Source organism: Puccinia triticina, chromosome 4A, assembly GCF_026914185.1.
Source record: "Puccinia triticina chromosome 4A, complete sequence".
NCBI classification, from domain to species: domain Eukaryota; kingdom Fungi; phylum Basidiomycota; class Pucciniomycetes; order Pucciniales; family Pucciniaceae; genus Puccinia; species Puccinia triticina.
In genome coordinates, this window is record NC_070561.1 from 3,851,217 (window position 1) to 3,871,822 (window position 20,606).

The following is a 20,606-nucleotide window of genomic DNA, read 5'->3' on the forward strand; positions in this document are numbered from 1 at the left end:
GTGCTTGCTTTATGGCTGTTTTCTTGTGTTTGTTTGCGGAGTTTTTTGGCAGAGCAGGCCATAGCATCATAAACACAGGTGGTGGAGCAACTGAAAATTGGATTTGCAGCGGCAAATCAGCCTTGGCCTCTAGTTTGTTACTAATAACAGATTTTATTTACATGTAGTACTCAGCCATGAGGGTGGCCCATAAAAGTGCAGTGGCAAAGCCACCTTAGCCTCTAGTTCTACAGTAATTTTAAAGACCCATTGTCCAATCCTCATGACTTCAAGTCTGTTGGTTGGGCTTCTGGAATGAGCTATTGGGGGTTTGGAAATATCTTTCAAGGGACTGTACACTGGGTATGGCTTTGATTTTTTTTCTTCTTTCTTCAAGTGTTGGAAAAACCCAAATTGTTTAAGTATGTTAAAGTGAGATTAATCACATTATACTTTATCCAAATGGTCTTGAGTTTGGATAATGGAAGCAAATTTCCCAATCTCCCTTGGAAGACAACTGTTACCTGGCATAAACAAGTCAATAACTAATTTGTTGCTTGATGAAATTGAAGAGCTTTTAATTGTTCCACTGGTTTTGGCTAGAAGAGTCTTAATCTAATACGGAACTAGAGGCAAAGGCGGCTTCGCCGCTGCAGGGTGCACACCCCCAAGGACATTCTTATTTTGCCTATAGAAACTCATCCTTGATATACTGAAAAGTCATTCAAGCTCACCTTGAAGTTCTGAAAATTGCAGCAAAATTCATCCAGTGTGAATTCATAAGTATGGCAAGATGTCATCCCCGCAAGCCAAAATCTCTATTTATTTTTCCAACCACTATCAACATTAGGAAACACAGAACCAATAAAAACCTGAGTTCTAAGGGTGAAAAACTGAAAGGAACAACATGAGAAATGATAAGGAAAAAAATGAGAGACTGATTGCAAAGATAAACAAAGCAGGAGGCAAAACAAAGGAGATTAGATACAGATTCCCAGGGCTACCTCTTCACCGAGAAACTCATAGCCACCTTCAGCCTCAGAGGCGACCGCTTCCTGTACCTGGCCATGTGTGGCATCTTGAAAGGCCCCTATGTTGGCCTCAACAACAACTACGCCCTCCATCCCGTCCTCAAAGTGGGTCATTTCACACACACACACACTTTCTATCTATCTATCTCTGAAGAAGAGATATCTTTTGTTATTTTCTAGTTCCTTGAAGGCCCGGCTGCCTATGAGCTCTTCGAGCTCCAGGACCCCCACAGTCCGGCATCCAAGGCGGCCTTGCAGAGGTAAATATGCCAATTTCAGAAAAGAAGAGAGGACACTAAAAAGACTGACTGATGAAAAAGCCTGAGCAACTGTTTGAAGCACGGCATGAAGCACCTCCTGATTGGGTTGATGAACAACCAAGTGGTCCCGCTGTACTCTGCACTCAACAACCCAGTCAACCACCCCTCAATCCTGCGCGCGCTCTTCATCAACTCCGCTGTCTTCTAGGCCACCAACTTCCTCACTAACCTCGTTGTCTTCTGTCTCCGGCTCCGGGACGCCGGCTTCTCTGACCACGGCCCCATCTTCCTTTTCCATACAATTGGTGTGCAATGGCGGTTGGAAACTTGAACCCGCCCAAGAGAAAAAAAAAACAAATTTGCGTTGTTGTTCGACGGGTGGTAGAGGAAAGAGGTTGAGCAATCAAGTGTGCAGTGCAGAGGCAACAAAGGTCAAGAGAGCTGCTCACCAACATCTCCATGTACCAACAATGCTGGTAGGTGCTCAGCCTGATAGCCGCATTTAAACTCCGTCGAATGTCTCCTTCATCCGTGTAGAACTCTAAAAGTTTCATTCAAGCTTTGGCCAAGAACTTTGCCTCCAAACATCGCTGGAATGTGTCCTTTGCCTGTTACTTATGGTGAAATCAGAACGCCAGATCCCCAAGAATCTCCCACTCCGTCCTCTTTTTCCTATACGGCATGTGCTGGGCCTTGAAGTGCGCTACCTTGGCCCTCCAAAGCGTATAAACCCTCAGATCCTATTCAAGCAAAAAAAAAAAAAAATCATGTGAGCATTTGACGCTCTCTTGATTTCTTACGCTTGAAGCTCACCTCATAGAGCACCATAAACAAGTTATCCAACCACCTTTCACAGAGCCTCTTGTTCATGAAGGTATTTTGGGGGGCGGCTGTCGTGGCAGTTGCTGCAATTTCATCCTGCTTGTCCGTTATACCCGTTGATGGATGAGCTGCAATTGGTTTATCAACTCCTGGCAGGGCCAACCATTGGGCTTTTAGAAGGCTGATCTGGGTCGTCCGGAGGATCCAGATTCAAGCCGTCATCCTCTCTGGAAGAGAGTTTGACCGGACCTGCCATCTCAGGTGGTCGAGGATCTTGTGAACCTGAGACGTTGATCGTTGGGATAGGGCTTGGGGGATTGTATGCCGTGAAAGATTGTGGATTGGGGGGGGGCAAAGACTCTCTGCGCAAAGGCGCCTTTACCCCATTGTCTGTTGTGTTGTTCGGACCTCCATTACTTGTAGCGGAAGTACTGAATTGCTTTGCATTTGACTGAAGCAATCCTTGCTGCTCATTCTCTGATTGCTGTTGCCAATATTCTTCCTCCATCACAAAAACCTGACTCCGACATTTCAGCAGTTTGTCCCAACCAATCAGAATCACCAGCTGAGTCAATAGCTAATTAGCCTCAGGCGGAGATGAGGATTAGGACGCGACTGGGGGGCGCCTAGCTGCGACCCGGTCGGATTGTTGCTTGGAGGAATCGGAGAGGGTAATGAAGCGGGGATGGTCAAGTTTCCAAGATGGCGCTGGCCGGCTTGCCCAAGATGTCGAAAGCTGTTAAGCCGGGTGGAGTGATGGTCGATGGGAAATCTGAATCTGGAGCCACGAGGACAAGGGGCGAGGGCCTCTTGAAGTTTACCGGCTTGGGTGGAGTCATAGGCGGCCCAGGGACAAATGGTGTAGCGTTCTTGTTGAGACGCTCAAGGGGTGAGACCACCATCCTTATCATAGCCCCCGCGGCCCCGCCAGCGCAGAGCGCAGGAATGTTTGACGAAAAGATGCAAGCTCATCAATTCTAGAATATGAAAGATGCAAGCTCATCAATTATAGCATATGTATGTAGCATGACTGGTCATTGCCATAACCAATCCCGTCATCAAAGGCACGCTCACTGTTTTTGTGGAGCTGGAGACGCAGGAGGCGGTGGGAAGGCTGGTGGCTCCAGGGTCAGTCGACAGAAATTGCAAAAGCTGGGCTGGCGCTTTGCCCTATTTGGCATTCTGATGCTGGGAAAAAGTTGACATGGCTGGTTTGGAAAGACCCTGGGCAGGCGTATTGCAAGGGCAACGGTTTGAGAAAAGCCTTGTCTTGTGGCAAGGGTCACCATGGGTCTCCATGGGTTTGTTGCGTGGCAGTGGTGTGGTTGTCAAGGAAGGATGAATGCGCGAGTGCGCGGGTGGATCTTGAGGGCTGTGCCAGGTGGTGCCAAATTTTCTATAAAAGAGAGGGCATTAGATTGCTTTTTTGTTTACCCCAGGCGTCCTCTGCTGCTGTACTTCCAGTGTGCGGTTTGTCCTCAACCCCCTCTGCTGTTGTTGCACTTGCACAGTTTGAGGGGCTCTACTTGGTGGCCCCCCTTTGCATTCAATGCGGCGCGCTGGGGGCCATCCACCCACTATTCTAAACCCTGCTAGACAGGAATGGATAGTGGGCCTAGTTAGTGGTTTTTGAATTTTGTGTTAGGGAGGCTTGTTTTTGTGATTTGTTTTTTTGAACCTTGCTTTTTTTTGTAATTTGGTTCATTTGTAGGGGGAACCCTTGATCTTTTTTTCTGTGTTTCTCTGTCTTTAATAAACTTGGATTACTTTGCGCACTGTAGGGGTTGTTGTCTCGACGTCCAGCCCCCAGTGCGCGCTTTTGCCACGGCTCTTTGCGCACTGCGTGTTCCCCCCAAAAAACTCTTTGCCTTTTGTGAGATATTTTTAGATGAATCAATAGATTGACTTTTTATGATCCCCCAAAAAAATAATCAAGTCAGTTAGGGGTCTGCTTGAGCCTACAGAAAATTGACAAGAAAAAATCATATTTTGACGCGGCAAGCATTAAAAATGCCGCTTCCTGTGACCCAGTAGCCAAAAAAACTTCACAGTATCACCACAGACGTTTGCTCAGCACCTGTTTACGAGTGCCTTTGCACAATTCATGCCAAGGTTTGGTACTATCCTTGTTAGTTACTGGTTTGAAGTCAGTTTCAAATTGGTCTGATCTTGGTTCAAAGACCAGGTCATGTAATGCACAATCTATACTGATTTTACCTGGAATCATGCCAGATGTTTTTTGTAATGTAACCGTATAATGTACACCATAACTATGTTGAAACCCAGCCCAACTTTATGATCAGTTGTACTCAATCTATAATTTTGACCAAAGATAAGAATTTTTTTGACCATGATGATTTTTAACCTCTGTGTAAACCCATACCCTACAGGTTGCTCTGGAACATTCTTTTTATAATTTTCAGCGCACACAGAATTCAAAAGGAGGTGTGTGAGGTGACAGAGTAATTATCAATGCTGCTTGAACTTGTTCCCCTTGGGCCAAGGTATAATATGGAGAAGGTATCTTATCCTTGCCAAAAATATGTCAGTTTTTCTTAAATCATGATTTTAATCTGCTTTGAATTTGGTGTGCATTTTCTGAGGGGCTAGCTGGAAGGATTTGTCACACAACTTTACGCCCATACATTTGTGTGACACCTATATTACCACACAGCCAAGTGATGCTGAGCTGAGTGCCCACGCAACACCGGAATATTAGATGAAATATTTAGAAGAGTTATATATATTTTCACCTATATGTACACACATTCTCTTGTTGGGATTTTCTGAAGTGATTAAGAAACCCTTGATAATCTGGGGCTCCCCTGAACTTAGCCCAGACTTCCAACTCTCTTGTGAAACAAAAATCATAAAATTTGCTAAAAACATTATGTGAGAATGCTTGCAGCCCAGATGCCTATCTTCCACCTGCAAGATCACAAGGTGGTTATGGTGATTGATCAGTTAGCAATTTTTCATCATTTGATGCAAAAATAAAACATCAAGGGGATAGACAGTGAGTGAAGCTAGCTCAGTTCAGAAGGAAATCACCTTTTCTCTCAAAGTATGTGATGCTTATAGCATCAATCAATACAAAAGACATAAGTATCCACTATGTTAATTTTTTTCCACAAGTCTATAAATATCTTGAGTGATAAAAACAGAAAGAAGATTCATTGAATTTATGCACTTTCATCACAAAGGTATATCTACCAAGCCAAAAGTTTTGTTTTTCATATATGAAAACACATTTTGAGCGGTGTGGACGGCATAATAAGCACATGATCAATGAAAATATATTATTACATCAAGAAAAATCTGGTTTCTGCCAAGAAATGGAGATTGCTTTGCAATGCAGTTGAACACAGGTTCTGGAAAAGATACAATTACTCAAATAGTCCAGTTGGGGTGGATATCAGGTTGATATGAAACCATGTCCAACATGAATTCATACAAGATTCAGCATCAATTCAGACACACTTGACCATAAATTCAATCCAAAATTAAGCATAAATTGGTGTCAAGTTCTGCAAGAGATCTTAGAGGGTTCCTAAAGAGAGGGGTGAAGGCACTTGCACGCAAGTGCTGAGCAAACATCCGTGGTGTATAATAGTGTATGTGAGATTTCACATCCTGATAATTTTTAGAATTTTCACCAGCTTTCCTGTATGTCAAATAGGTATTGCTGCAATTTAACCATGTTGGGGCAGTGATCAACTTCCTGGTCTCCTCAGTGATGGTTTTTTTTTTTTTTGCAGCTTGATTAAAGCTGTGGAATCTCTTATTGGCTGTAAGAATTAAAGCTGGGCCCCCTCAAAGAAGTAGATCATTGAAAATTCAAGTGTTTTTTTGGTGAAAAATAGTTTTTGTCCAAAGGAGTGTGTATTTCTCATGGAGATTTTAAAGCAATACAAAGAACTCATAAGAAAATTATTTAATGAGTGGGGAAGCATTGGTTATCTAATTTATTCTAAATCCAAAACAACTGGAACAACAGTGGGATACAAGCATAAATTACAGCAATACCTGCTTGACAAACAGAAAGGTAGGTAAATTTCTGAAAATTTTCAGGTTATGAAGGGTCATTCTATCAATCCCTCAAAAAATATCCCAAGAAAATCAAGCCGTTTTTTTGGGGGAATTCACAGTGCGCAAAGAGCCGTGGCGGAAGCGCGCACTGGGGCCTGGACGTCAGGACGACGACTCCCACAGTGCGCGAAGGGTTTCCGGCAGTGCGCGAAGTAAGTCCAATCTAATATTGTCCAGGAAACTGTTTAATTCTATTGGTCCATTGGGGAAATAACCATTGCCCTGAAATCACAGCAGCACAGCCGCAAGGGTGTAACTGCTGCGCTGCAAAAAGCGCAACGCAGCGGTCTTTGGGGCCGCTTCGCTGCGCTGATAATCAGCGGTTGGGTTGCTGCGCTAACACATTTTCATCTCACCGGAAAAAAGCTTGTATTTTAGCACGCTGAATCAGTGTCAAACCGCTGAATGGCCGCTGACCGCTTTTTCAGCGTCAGCGCGCTGATTTTGCTGCGCCCCAACATGGTGATAAGGAAAATTTGAGGTCAAATGGGAGGCAGAGGTGTTGGTTGACGTGTCCCGCCCTGCTACCACTGCGACAACAGTCACCGCTGCTACCAGGGCGCTGAACGCCGAAAAAGCGGTCAGCGGCCGTCAGCGGCCATTCAGCGGTTTTTCCGCCGCGCTGCGCTAATTGTCAGCGTTAGCGCTCTTTCCAGCGCTGCGCTGCGCTAAAAGTGCCGCTTTTTTCAGCGCAGCGCAGCAGGTACACCCTTCACAGCCGCCTTGATATCTAGTGTTTGAATAAAATATAGAAAACAAAGGATATGTCATGGCAAGCATCTTCGTTACATAGCTTACCTAAACATTTTTCATAAGTTGCGATTAAAAAACAGATCAAGCATGAATTTGGAAAGAAGTGAAAATTCATTTATAGAGAGTGTGGAAGTAATAAGGAAAAAGTTCAAAATTTCAATGCTAGTAACTACAATGTCAGTTCAAATAAATTATCTCCCTCCACGTCCTGGACGGTTTCGGCGTGGTCTTAGCTTGACACATCTATCATTTTGGAGCACATACTTATCTGGACAGTCTGCATCTCTCCGCTTGAGTGACACTGACACTGTTCCAGTATTCAACGATTTGGTTGAACCTTCTGGGATCTGCTTTTTAATCACTCTTTGATCTTGTGCCAGAATATTGTCTTCACCCAGAACTGCAGACATACTGAGGAATATCAATAGCAAGGGAACAAGAAGGTGTGATATTTGGATGCCGGCGAATATGACTCCTCCTTTGATTTGAACCATAGTTGCTTTGTAGATGAAGGAAAAATCTGACTTAGAATAGCACAAGAATATCAAGTCATTAATTAGGTGTTATCCTTGAGAATAAGTGCTGGATTGAATTTATTCAAAAACTCCTAACAAACCTGATGTGAGAACAGTTTCGACTGCGGTCAATGTTGAGTGAAAAAAGTGTGCCAGGTGCCCGCCGTACTGAATGGAGATTTTCTTATCAGAAGAGTTATTAAGTTTCCTAGTATCAACATATACAGCTCAGGGCTTATTAACAGAGTTGTGGAATTTTTTCAATTGTCATGAATGAATGAAGGAAAATGTCAAACATACCTAGGGTTGTTGAGGAATGCAGATCAAGTGGACAGCCAATCAACTCACAACCAGGTGAGTATATTTGATACGAGGAGGAGTGAGCGCCGAGACTTATCAAGTCAAGATATGACGGGTACTTGATGTTAACTAAAAAACTACTATGATTTCCGTATGGCGAGGAAACCTTTACTAGGATATCTTTGGAGTGTAGTCAACTGAGAAGATGCTGTTGAGGAAGCTGGACAGACCCGAAATAAGCTGCCATTTTATACACAATGAATGGATCGCTATTGAGTTTTGATACGGCTGGCTTTTCATTGCTTGCATACGTCGTGAAGTGACGCCACTCTAGCGCAAGTGCTGACTCGAGGCCTTGATAAGTCATTGAATCATCAGTAAACTAGCGGTAACACAACGACAATATCATAATCAGTTTTGGTCGTTCGCCTTCGACTAGTACTATTGTAAATTGGTTTTTATTGATAGCAGCAACAAATACCTCTAGAGCGTATTTATTTCGTCGGACGCTTTGATGGTAGCAACAAATCCCTCGAGAGCGTATCTATTTCGTCGGACGCTTATTAGAAGTGTGATTAAAATAAAACTATTGCTTTTTACTTGGTACTTTAGAAAACCTCGGACGGTGAGGCGTATGACTTCAGTCAGGACACCAACAAATTGATTGAAATCCAGCCAAGGGAAGCCAAAATGAAAACTGAAAAGAAGCATGATGATCCCTTTGAGTTCTTTGAAGAGCCTTTTTGGAAGAAAGGTGACAAACCCAACACTCAAATCAATTGCAAATGCAAATGGTGCGGAAAGACTTATCGTGCGCACGCAACATCTAGAGGCAACTTAAAAGTCCATCGAGATGGATCAACTCAGTCCGAAAAAAAGCCACGGCTGCATGAACCGAGAGAAAGCTAAGAAGGCGGGTGCAAAACTACCCCCCTCAGTCGCCGAATGCAAAATTGCCCAAGCTAATGGCGGAGGTGATCCTGAGAAAACCGTGATCAGTAAGACCACTTTTGTCAATCGGTTTCTCAACCAATTGATCATGATGTGGCAGATCCGACAGGCTTCACGGATTGAAGATCCTTCACTCCGTGCGGCTTTTCAGTACTCCAACACCAAGGCTATTCTCTACGGTTGCAAGTGGTTGGCTCGGGAGTCAAAGAAGCTGTCCTCAACGCTCAAGAATTTTTTTTTTTGATGAGTTAAATCTACACTTCTATTCCCCTGTTGTTTCTGTTTTATTTATACTGACATTTTACATTGTTGAGGAACATTGAATAAGTTCAACCTAATCCATGATGTATGGGTGACAAAGGGTAACAGATTTGCTTTTATTGGGGCCGCGGTGGCTTTCATCAACTCTGATTTGGTTTATACGGTCCAACACTTGACTCGTAAAATGATTCCTTGGAAACATCTTGGTCATTTACTCGCACGACCTATTGCAAGCCTCCTCACTAAGAAGAAGTTGCTTCACAAGATGCTTGCACAGACGACGGACTCTGGCTCAAGCAACAATACCATGGCCCAAGAAATGTAAAGTTTGCTCTACTCCAACAAGCCACCTGACACGGACTTGTGCCTGAGGGATCCAATGACTATGCATGTTTGTTGCTTCTGTCATAAGCTGGCCTTGATCATCAATGCCAGCCTCTAATCCTTATTGCTTAAGACTCTTCCTCCGGGAAAGACAAAGGAGTTGGTCCTAGGCTTCTTTCCTATTCTTGGAAGAATCACCAAGGAGGATGAAGAACCCCTGGTTGGCAACTCCTGCAGACCCAACGGCCAATGAAGCTCCCCTATATGATGATGGCGCTTTGGAAAGCAATTACGGCAATGCGGATGATGAGCTCTCAGAAACTGATACCTACAAGGATTGCAATCATCCTGTGTCAGCCAGGCTACCATTCTAGAATTGAGCCCCGCCTGCAGCTCCGGTAGTGCAACCAAGAGCACTGTAAATTGGGCTCAGAGGGGACCGCAGCACGGAACTCTGTGCTGCTTAGATTAGTTTCAAAGTTTTAAATATAGCAAGTAGCTTCCTATTTAGAGAAGCTAGACACCAAAAGGACCGCCGCGCCGTCCAGAATCTTATTGTAAAACAAATCATAACCAGGGACATGTAACAAAAAATAAGGAATTCCATAGAGAAAGATCTTCTTAGAATACCCACACAATTCACAGCATACAGCCGCTGGTAGCGTGGAAACAGCTTGCACCTGGTACACCATGGGTGAATTTATTCGAAATGATTTTGGTTGGCAACCAATATCATTTTGAGGTGTCTACCTGCAAGGGGGGAATGTTGTCAGACGTATGGCGTTTCCACTAGAATTCTACTGGAGGGCAATCCAAAAATATCACGGATTGCCAATGCCTTTCCAAATTGCTTTTGAATGCTATTCAGAATGGTTCCGGGCTGTGGCAGGTGGTAATTGGCTCAAAATGAGGAACAAAAAAATAAACCAGCCAAAAGGGGGGTCAAACCAGCACCATGTTGCTGATCCGCCCCCACTGGAGCTACTTGACCACTATGCTAGACAAGCCATACTTGGCATGGTGTGATTTGTTTGCATGAGCCTGCATCTGCAAGGCTTGATTGGTCATATACAAAAGTTTTCCAGGAAAAATCCAGGAAAAATACCGGAAAGAGGTTCCAGTCTGTATTTCCTGGAATGAAGTTGAAACTTTTTTGACTTTGTTGTGATGCAAACCTTTTTTTTGGGTTTGGTTTTAACCTGAATTTCAATTGGAATGATTCCGGTCCTTTGACCATACCAAAAGCATTCCAATTGGTTTTTGGTCCTTCAACCATACTGGAATGATTCCAATTGGTTTGTGATTTTTGGTACCATCCAGTAAATTTACTGGATGGAAACTATGAAACCTCACCCGTAGTGTAGCGGCTAAAATCCTCAGCCACGTGACACAGAGTACTACTGTCAGCTATGTTTATGAAACTTAGGGTAAAAACCCGTCAGAAATAAGGGTTTTTGCCCTAGTACTATAACTGTACTGAAATAAAACACTGGCAATAATGTGCCAAACTTGTTACGTGGTATTTAGCCACTACAAGGGTTTATACACTCTTATATAAGAGGAGGATATTTGTAATTAATAAGGTTTACTTATTAAGAACAGGGATATATAAGGTTTAGAATTAGAAATAGCTGGTAAGCGCTTAAACTGATTGGCTGCACGTCAGAGGCGGGAGTCTTACAGCAACTATTTATAAAGATTTAACTGTAATAAATGCTTATAAGGGATATTGGCAATTTTTAGAGTTAAGATCTAGTGGGTTTCGTGCCAAAAGGGCAGAAATAAAAGAAGTGGTGGCTTTAATAAGCCAGAGGAGAATTTTCACGAGTTAACTTACAGGTTAATGGGTGGTGAAATGTCTGAGGGGACAATTACAGTGGATCAGTTACCTCCTTAAATACTGGAGAGGTCTTTGAGGGCGCTGAAATATTCCCATTGGTTTTGGCTATGGGTAAATGCCAAGAGTAGACGTGAAATCTGCCTTGGTTATGGGTATTTTAATTGTACAATATTACACAACTTCCCTTACTCCCACACTTGACATTTGTATAACCAATTGTCATGTGAAATAGCTTAATATGAAGTGTAATATCAATTTGTACTAAGTGTTACTCTCACCCGTGGTTCCTGTTTCACGGGGGAAAGGTATTTTACTAATTAATATAATCTTATGTATTTTAATTTATGTAAAGATTTTTTATGTAGTTTTCCTGCTCTTTGGAGCGCTTTATGGCTATATGTACATGTATGAAAAAATGTATGAAGGAGTAGGAATGAGGGGTTACTTTGAGTGGGTGACCCCCCTTAATTTATCACGAGGATTCTGAATATTCAATAATATTTCAGGATTTGTAAATGGTTTACCAGTTTTTGCAGACTTTAGGATACTTGTTGTATCTCTAAGGCTGACAACTACAGTACCTGCTTGTGTGGAAGCAACCACCGCCTCTAGGCGGCTAAACAATAAGTCACGCAAAACAGAGTACTACCGTACCTTATCGCGTGGAAACTACAGCCGCCTGTAAGCGGCTAAACAAAATAAGTGTGCTTATACACCACAGGTGAGTATTTAAAGTTTCCATCCATTAAATTTACTTGATGGTACAAAAAACCAAAAACCAATTGGAATCATTCCAGTATGGTCAAATGACCAAAAACAAATTGGAATGCTTCTGGTATGTTCAAAGGACCGGAATCATTCCAATTGAAATTCATGTTAAAACCAAACCCAAAAAAACAGGTTCACATTGGAACAAAGTCAAAAACATTTTGACTTCATTCCAGGAAATACAGACTGGCATCTCTTTCCAGTATTTTTCCTGGATTTTTGCCTGAAAACCTTTCACCAGGGGAGATATGTTCCTACTCCCCAGGGAGTGCCTTACCGTAACTTTTTTCCATAACTGTGCTGGAGGCCTTTGGTAAAGAAATATTGAATAGGTATGAACAAGACTGGAAGTCAGCTTGAAATCAGTTGGAAATCATCCTGAAATAAACCATAACTTTCCAAGGAATAATCCAGAACTCATCTGGAATTCATTCAGAACTCATCCAAAATATAGGCCTTTCTTGGCTCCATGACCAGTGTGTCCTTTTCATGGGGATGTGAAAGGCGCAGTATGTCATATTGTCCCCCTCATGTACTCGCGTACATCAGGGGGACAATTGGTTTCTCAACACAAAGTTTTTACTTTTCATGTGGCTGTGAAAGGCCCGTCCTGTGATATTTCCACCTCAATGTACGCGCGTACATTAGGGTGACTATTAGCAAAGTGCAAAAAAGTTCACTTGCATGTGCACATGTGGATCATTTTTAAAAGCAAAAAAAGACAAAAAATCACACAATCATTTTTGTGAAGAGGCCAGGATATGTGGCCAAACTGGGGTGGCACTGCAATCCAACCTTGACTTACCTCAGACTTTCACCCCAATACAATAGTTTTCACCATTTTTTTAGCCAAATTCAAATTAATTACAGCATTTCCAAGAAAATGGGTTTCACTAATTTTACTGCAACATTACCACATTCCAAAATTCTAAACCCAATAATACCAAGTTGACTTTTACTTTAATTTTGTACACGAGGGCATATAATGTGAATTACAAGAAACTCATTTTTTTACAGGAATTACATTCAAGAATGGCAATTTTGCTTTCCTATCCTTTGACATCATCAAACAGGAGCAATTGATGAGTTGGACTTGGGTGAAATATCATTTCATCATATTTTTTCCTCTAGTTGTACCTAGAAAACAAAAGAATTCTACTCAACATTGTGTTGACTACCAAATCAATTCTGACTGACTTTTGACTCACTTCTGCATCCACTTCAATTCATTTAGGGATGAGTTACTGATGCACATCAGGCTCACATCCGACCAAAACTCACATCAAATTCAGCTCTGGCACTCCCTGGGGAGTGGGAACATATCTCCCCTGGTGTTTGTATATGACCAATCAAGCCTTGCAGATGCAGGCTCATACACACAAATCACACCATGCCCTGTATGGCTTTTCTAGCATAGTGGTCCAGGAGCTCCAGTGGGGGTGGATCAGCAAAATGGTGCTGGTTTCACCCCCCTTTTGGCTGGGTGATTTGTATGGTCCTCATTTTGAGCCAATCACCACCCGCCACAGCCCGGAACCATTGAGAATAGCATTCAAAATCAATTTGGAAAGGTGTTGGCAATCCATGATGTTTTTGGATTGACCTCCAGTAGAATTCTAGTGGAAAGGCCAACCGTCTGACAACGGTCCCCCCTTGCAGGCAGACACCTCAAAATGATATTGGTTGCCAACCAAAATCATTTTGAAGAACTTCACCTGTGGTGTAGCCCAGGTAGGAAAGAGCTACCGCCTCCAAATATCAGTCTTGGAGATGGTAGCACCAAGGAAATGAGTTTCCAATGGGCATCACACCTCAGAGATGGTAAATCCAAGGCCTACAGGTTCTGTCATGATGACCTCCACACAGATACAGACACTCTTCCACCCTCTACACAAAACTGGAGGATGGCTAGAGTTTCAGGTCATGTGGGAATGCTCAGCAGAAGCTGAGGCCCCGTTTGGCAGCAATTATGTTATGTGATGTTGTGCACTTACCTAATGTGATGCACATCACTCTTGAATTTCATATCTTTCAACATAACACAAGTTTTTGGCTGCCACTCGCGTCATACAGCTTGCCTACATAACAAGCTCCATGGCCGGTCATCAAGCGTACATACTGGCAAGGCCAATTGAGTGTTTAACTCCTCTCAAAAATGGCCGGTACACAGTCATCAAAGGGAATACAGAGTCCCTTTTGGGGAACACATAGTCCCATCAATGACCATTGGTCATTGATGGGAATACATGGTCCCTTGGATGACCAATGGTCATTGAGGAGAATATGTACACAGTCCCTTCAATGACCAATTGTCATTGAGGAGAATACATAGTCCCTTCAATAACCGATGGTCATTGATGGCTGATTGTGTTGGATTGGTCATCAATCTCAATGATTGTTTCCATTGATTGGAGTGTGTACTCTGCTTGGTGACCGGTACAAAGTCTGTACCAGCCATTGAGGTGAGTAACAGAGGTGGAGTTGGGAGTGTGTTGTGTAAGGGTGCCAATATCACCCCAAATACACCCCCAGGGGTACTATATTGGAAATGGCGGGGATGATGAGGAAACTTGTGATGACCCTCATAACTCCTCAAATCTGCCAAACATGCGAGTGATATGATATGGGCCTTGGTTAGGCCTAGTTATAGAAAAGCAGTGGTTATTACATAACATCACTGCTGCCAAACGGGGCCTGAGTCTCTGAGAAGAGGCTCAGTTGCCTATGATCCATATCCAAGAGACACAAGTCCTGTAAGCAACAGAAAGAGTAGAAAGACTATGCCCTACAATAAGATGTATTGGAAGGCTAGCCAGGAGCTTGTAAAGCCAAATAGCTCGCCTCAACAGCATAAAAGAAGGGCTCTGGAGTGATGAGCGTGAGCGGGGCGGAAAACTGAGGACAGCGGACACGGTGTGGGGAGAGGACGATGTTTGTGGAAGGATAAGTGTCATTACACAGAAAAGAGCCAGAGAGAGAGAAGAAAGAAACAGAGAAGGAAACAGAGGAAGAAAGAAAGAAAGAAAATACTGGCTAACCTGAGGACAGCGGACACGGTGTGGGGAGCGGACGATGTTTGTGGAAGGATGAGGAGAGGTTCCTTCCACGTCCGCTGCCTCAGGTACACTACATACAAGCTGTGAAATGTATGTGAAATGGGAAATACATGTGTAAAGCGTGAAAGAAACAAAAACACCTGAGTGAAACTCAACATGGAGGACTATTGCTCCCCAGAATCATCAAACCTCCCTCTATTGCACTAACACCAGCCCTTCGCCACTTTCTGTCAAAAATCCTGCGCCCCAGTCCTTTATAAGCCTTTTGCCTTTATTCCTTAGTCCTCAGTTACTCTCTGTTAGTGAGTCCGTTTTCTCTATCTTGCATCAACTATCACCTGGGTATCCAAAAATACACCTGTTTCTCAGGCCCCAGACGTCACAGGCACCTAAAATACCCCTGCTCCGTCAGGCCCTGTTGGAACGGCCCCGGGGGCACTTAAACACCCTGCTGCTCTCGCGGCCCCTCCGTTTCTTGTATCTTAGGATTTTTATCCTTTATCCTGCTCTTACCATGTGCTGAAGTGTGCTATAACACCATCTTTTGTGCCTAAGTACGTGCAATCAACTGCAGTGAATTGCGTAGCTAAAAGAGTCTCTGTCTCTTGGCATCACAACTCCTAACATCCTGCCACAGTAGAAGTTTCAGAAAAGCACAAAAATAAAACCAAGCTCCAAGCGCTTATCACAAAGCTTGATACAGTGATTGAATAGATCACCCAATCTTCTGTGCAAAAAGCCAGCTTCAACCGCACGGCTGAACACTTGGGCTTGAATGTAGCCCCATTCATCACCGGTTGCAGCATTCAATGGAAGATAAGATACCAAAGCCACCACAAAGCAATAGAGGCAAGAGATGTCATTGATCAACTTTTCAAAGAAGATCAACAACATAAAAAACCAGGACTTTTCAATGATGTGCTATTTACACCTTGAGCTTGGAAAGAGATTGATCACTTGAACTGCAAGCTTGAGGTATGTTTATTGGGTCAGCCTTTATGCACACCAAAGAAATACCACATGCACACCATTTTTGGTGTGAATTAGTGTGCACTCCAAGAAATTGGAGTGGACACCCATGCACTCCAACATGCACTCCAAAAAATTGGAGCGCACACCCATGTGATGAAAAAACAGCTACAAGTCAAAGGGAGGAGCGAAAAACAAGCTTTGAGGAAAAACAATCAAAGGTTGATAACACAAAGAAGCCCTCTTTGAGGGCTCAGGCTTCTAGCTTGTGAGGAGGAGAAAGGCAACTCACTACAAGATACTGGAAGGTGGTCTCCGGGATCAGGCACAGAGAGCAAATGATTTTCAATTCGAATCTATCACAATATTTAATCTCTTACAACTGGGGAGCAAGATGTGGGAAAGAAGGTGAAATGAATATTCATCTGAAGGGAATGAAGTGAGTGACAGGCGAGGGAAGGGAAAGAAAGGAGACAGAGATGTGAAATTCCAACACCATGCACTCCAAAAAATAGGAGTGCACACTCATGAACTCCAAAATATTGGAGTGCACACCAATGTACTCCAAGAAACATGGTGTGCATACTCATGCACTACCTGACTAGCACTAGATTTCTCTTTACTCTCACCAATGGTAGACTTTTAGTAGAAGCCTACCAAGTCTAGCATAGAAACTCTATGCTAGACTATACTTGGAGGCAACTTGGTGTTACTTTAGCCAAGCTGTGCTAACAGCAGCCCTTTTGCCTGTAGTGTTAAGCCACCGCTACTGCTGCTACACTACAGGTGTTTTAGCAGCAAAAAAAGGCCAAAAACCCACTCAAAAGAGCTTTAAAAAGTGTAGAAGGATTCTTCATGACTTGTGCTATTTGAATAAGAGCAGAGAAGATGCAATTCCCTTAATTCTCCAATAAAATTTAGTGGAATCCTGCAAAACTACACCACACCAACACTTTGGTTAGCTTATATGGAACCCTGTTGTTCCTGCAATTGAATATTAGTCTTGCTAGGATGTAATTTCTTGATTTATTCACTTCTTTTAGCTTGGTGAGTTCTGCCTCTTTTTTACATTTCCGGCTGTATTGATTTCACATGGCTTCACTCCACTTTTTTCAAGTGATTGGGTGTGCACTCCAATTTTTGGGAGTGCATGATTGAGAATTCCAATCTTTGGGAGTGCATGGGTGTGCACTCCAATTCTTTGGAGTCCATGGGTATGCACTCCAATTCTTTGGAGTGCACACTAATGCACACCAAAAATGGTGTGCATGTGGTATTTCTTTTTGGTGTGCCTAAAGGCTGACTCATGTGTATTTAATAGGGGGATTCAAATTTGGCCATGCACAACTTGCCTGCACTTTTGCAAGTTGGTGTTCAAAGCTTTTATTGAAAACCAAATTTCAAAAAAACATTCAAGAAGGCTTAAGGGGTGTAGTACAGTGTGGCTTGCATGCACTTTTGCAACTTGGTGTTCAAGAATGAACTTGATCACTGACTTGAAAATGTGCATGAAAGTTGCATCTGGCCAACTTTGAAACCCCCTAATAACTAATGTGATGTTGCCTGTCATACAGACACTGACAAAACAAACATCACTAGGTTTTTGTCCAACTCATCTCCAAAATGGAAGGGAATCACACGGCCAGTATGGTATGCTTTATGGTTACCCATCTAGCCCAGTTCAAAATTTTCAATTTTTATCACATGTACACTCACAAATCAACCAATACGGCAGCACCACTGTATTCTACGACTAAAACTACACAGGACACAATGGACAACACACCTTAAACTCCTCTGGATCAGAAGATACCATCAGTCAGTTTCATACACACAAAACACCATACTCAGGTCATGTAATCCGTTACATGAACCACCCCTACCCAGGACCATGTAATCCGTTACATGGACCACTCTGACAACTTGTCTACCCTTTACATATGCATTACCTCATCAGCTGCACTCATTACATAGTGCTATGCAGTGTCATGCAGTGACATGCAGTGTCATGCAGTGTCATGCAGTGTCATGCAGTGTCATGCAGTGTCATGAAGTGTCATGAAGTGTCATGCAGTGTCATGCACACTGGATGCAGGCTTATTCAGTCTTATGCAGTCTTATGCAGTCTTATGCAGTCTTATGCAGGCTTATGCAGTCTTATGCAGGCTTATGCAGTCTTATGCAGGCTTATGCAGTCTTATGCAGGCTTATGCAGTCTTATGCAGGCTTATGCAGTCTTATGCAGGCTTATGCAGTCTTATGCAGGCTTATGCAGTCTTATGCAGGTGCATGCAGACTAGTGTAATAGGGACTGCAGTTCATGCAGGTGTCAAGCTAGCAAAAACCCCCATGCAGCTTGCACAGGACATCAGTTGACAGCTCAGGCTAGCTAAATTCCCTTGCATGACATCTAGAGATGGCCAGTGGGTACCCGTTTGGCAGTACCCGGAACCCGTTGGCGGGTACTTGCCACTGCCCTTTGAGTACCCGTCCGCAGGTGCCGTGTACGGGTCCAGGTATGCAATTTGGGCCGGAAAATCACCGGGTACCCGCCAATGTCAGCAGTGGTTGGCCGGCCATCAAGTGGGGTACACACCTTGCTTGATGACCGGGCATCAAGCGGGCTACACATCTCACTCAATGGCCGGTGCACTCCATGACCAGCCATAGAGTGGGATGCGCACTCAATGACCATTGACTGGTCACCAAGTACACACCCCGCTCAATGAACGGTCATTGAGTGGAGTACACACCCTCAATGACCAGCCATTGTACTTGAGCGGAGTACACACCTCCACATCCCACGCAATGACCGGACATCGAGTGGGGTGATCACGATGGCCGGCCACTGAGCGGGGTGTGTACTCTGCTTGATGACCGGCCTACACCCCCACTTGATGGCCGGTCATTGGGTTGAGTGCGCATCCCACTCAATGGCCGGTCATCAAGTGGGATGTGCACCCCGCTCAATGTGCGGTCATCAAGAGGGGTGCGTACATACCCCACTCAATTGGTCACCAGTGCGGTACCCGCCTCAAGTACCGCCAGTACCTGTTGGCGGGTGCCGTGTCCGGGTCCGGGTGTCCAAAATTGGAGAAATTCACAGCAAGTACCCAGACCCGTTTGGCCATCTCTAATGACATCATTTGACAGCAGGTGACAGACAGGGCAGTACAGATGATCAGATGACCCAATGACATCACAGGCCAAACTCAAACCTCTCACATCCTCTTTCTTACCAGCTAAATTCCCTCATCATTACATCATGTGGCCTGTCAATTGGGCTAAATTCCCTCATCTAAGCTGTACCACCAGCCAAAACCCCTCATTTGACAGCGCAGGGCAGCTAAAATCCCTCATTCCTTGGTTCCCCTGGAGCTAAAATCCCTCACTCTTTTCTATTTAAGGAGGCTCTCCTCCCCCCATTTTTGATTTCCCTCAGCAAACTAATTGCACTCAGCTTACCCCATAACAGTACAACACTTGCTTACTCTACAGTATTAGCCCCCACTATATTGTGGTTTTACCCTTATTACATAACAATTACATACATATCACAAATTTATTACATCAATCACTCATCATTAACTCCTCTTTCAGGGTGTTCCACAACCCCCTTGGCGGCAACATACGGACCACATCAACTTACAACTCACTCAGCACCGGTTACATTATACATATCCCTTAAGCCACTTATTCAACATAGGCTATCTTTTGATACACCTCCACTATCACTACATAAACCTTCCAATCGTAGATTTTGGGGCTTGTTTTAGTGTCTAGTGACCCAGGAAAGGCAGAGGTTCCCTCATTCATCCCTTTCTGCCCTCAGCAAATGGTTCTCAGGAACACTTTTGAGCTTTACACCGACACACATGTGATCCCTAAGTATCTGGAGCTCAACAATCAGATCTCTGGATAGCTCAACCAGTCAGAAGAGAGTGACATGTTGTATCCAATGTACTACTTGATGCTGAAGCTTGTCAAGAAGTATCTGGCTGAAGCAATGCAGTGTGAGACACTCAGCGGCCAACTCTTGGAATACAAGGACAAACGGGCTGTCTTGACATTGGACGTTCCCAAACCAGATATAACTGTACTCCCAGAGGCCAAGCCAGACTCTCTCATGGATTGACTGGCTTCCCGTATGACTCAGAAGCCCTCAAATCCACACAAAAATAAAGTTGAAACCTTCCTCAAAGCCCAGCACTTTTTCAGTGGCAAGGCAATCCAGGACAAATCAACAGCCCTGAAGTGGTGGAAGGACGGCTGTGCAACCTATCCCTCACTCTTGCGGATGGCACAAGCGTAACTTGGCTGCTCTGGGAGCTCATGCGCGGTGGAACGGCTGTTCTACACAGCTTCTGATGTCTGCAGCAGTAGGCAAGGCGGCTTGCTTCCATCAACAATTTCTTGCTGTGGTTGCGGGAGCAGATGCCTCTCACCAGCAATGTTGAGGAGGCGGATAATGCTTTGGCAGCTTTGGTGCCAGCACCCAAGCAGAATGTGGGCGCTTGACCAATGACCATTAAATTATCTGTTATCATCATGTCTGCCACAGCAACAGTAACACAGCAAAATTTGTTATGTTACCGTTACAATACTGTTACCTGTGTTGTACTGGTGTGATGATCCAGATCTGTTGCGCACAACAAAACTGCCAAAACCTCAACTTAAAAACTAAATTA

The 20,606-nt window shown here is 43.8% G+C and overlaps 1 protein-coding gene across 1 annotated transcript; it reads right to left on the minus strand.

Annotated features, from left to right (window-relative positions):
- Positions 1–7,125: 7,125 nt before the first annotated feature.
- Positions 7,126–7,428, minus strand: PtA15_4A445 (uncharacterized protein; the record flags this gene model as incomplete). The annotated part of the gene is made up of 1 exon (XM_053168329.1): positions 7,126–7,428. The coding sequence occupies one exon, from the start codon at positions 7,426–7,428 to the stop codon at positions 7,126–7,128; it is 303 nt and encodes a 100-aa protein (XP_053019549.1).
- Between the last annotated feature and the right edge of the window lie 13,178 nt (positions 7,429–20,606).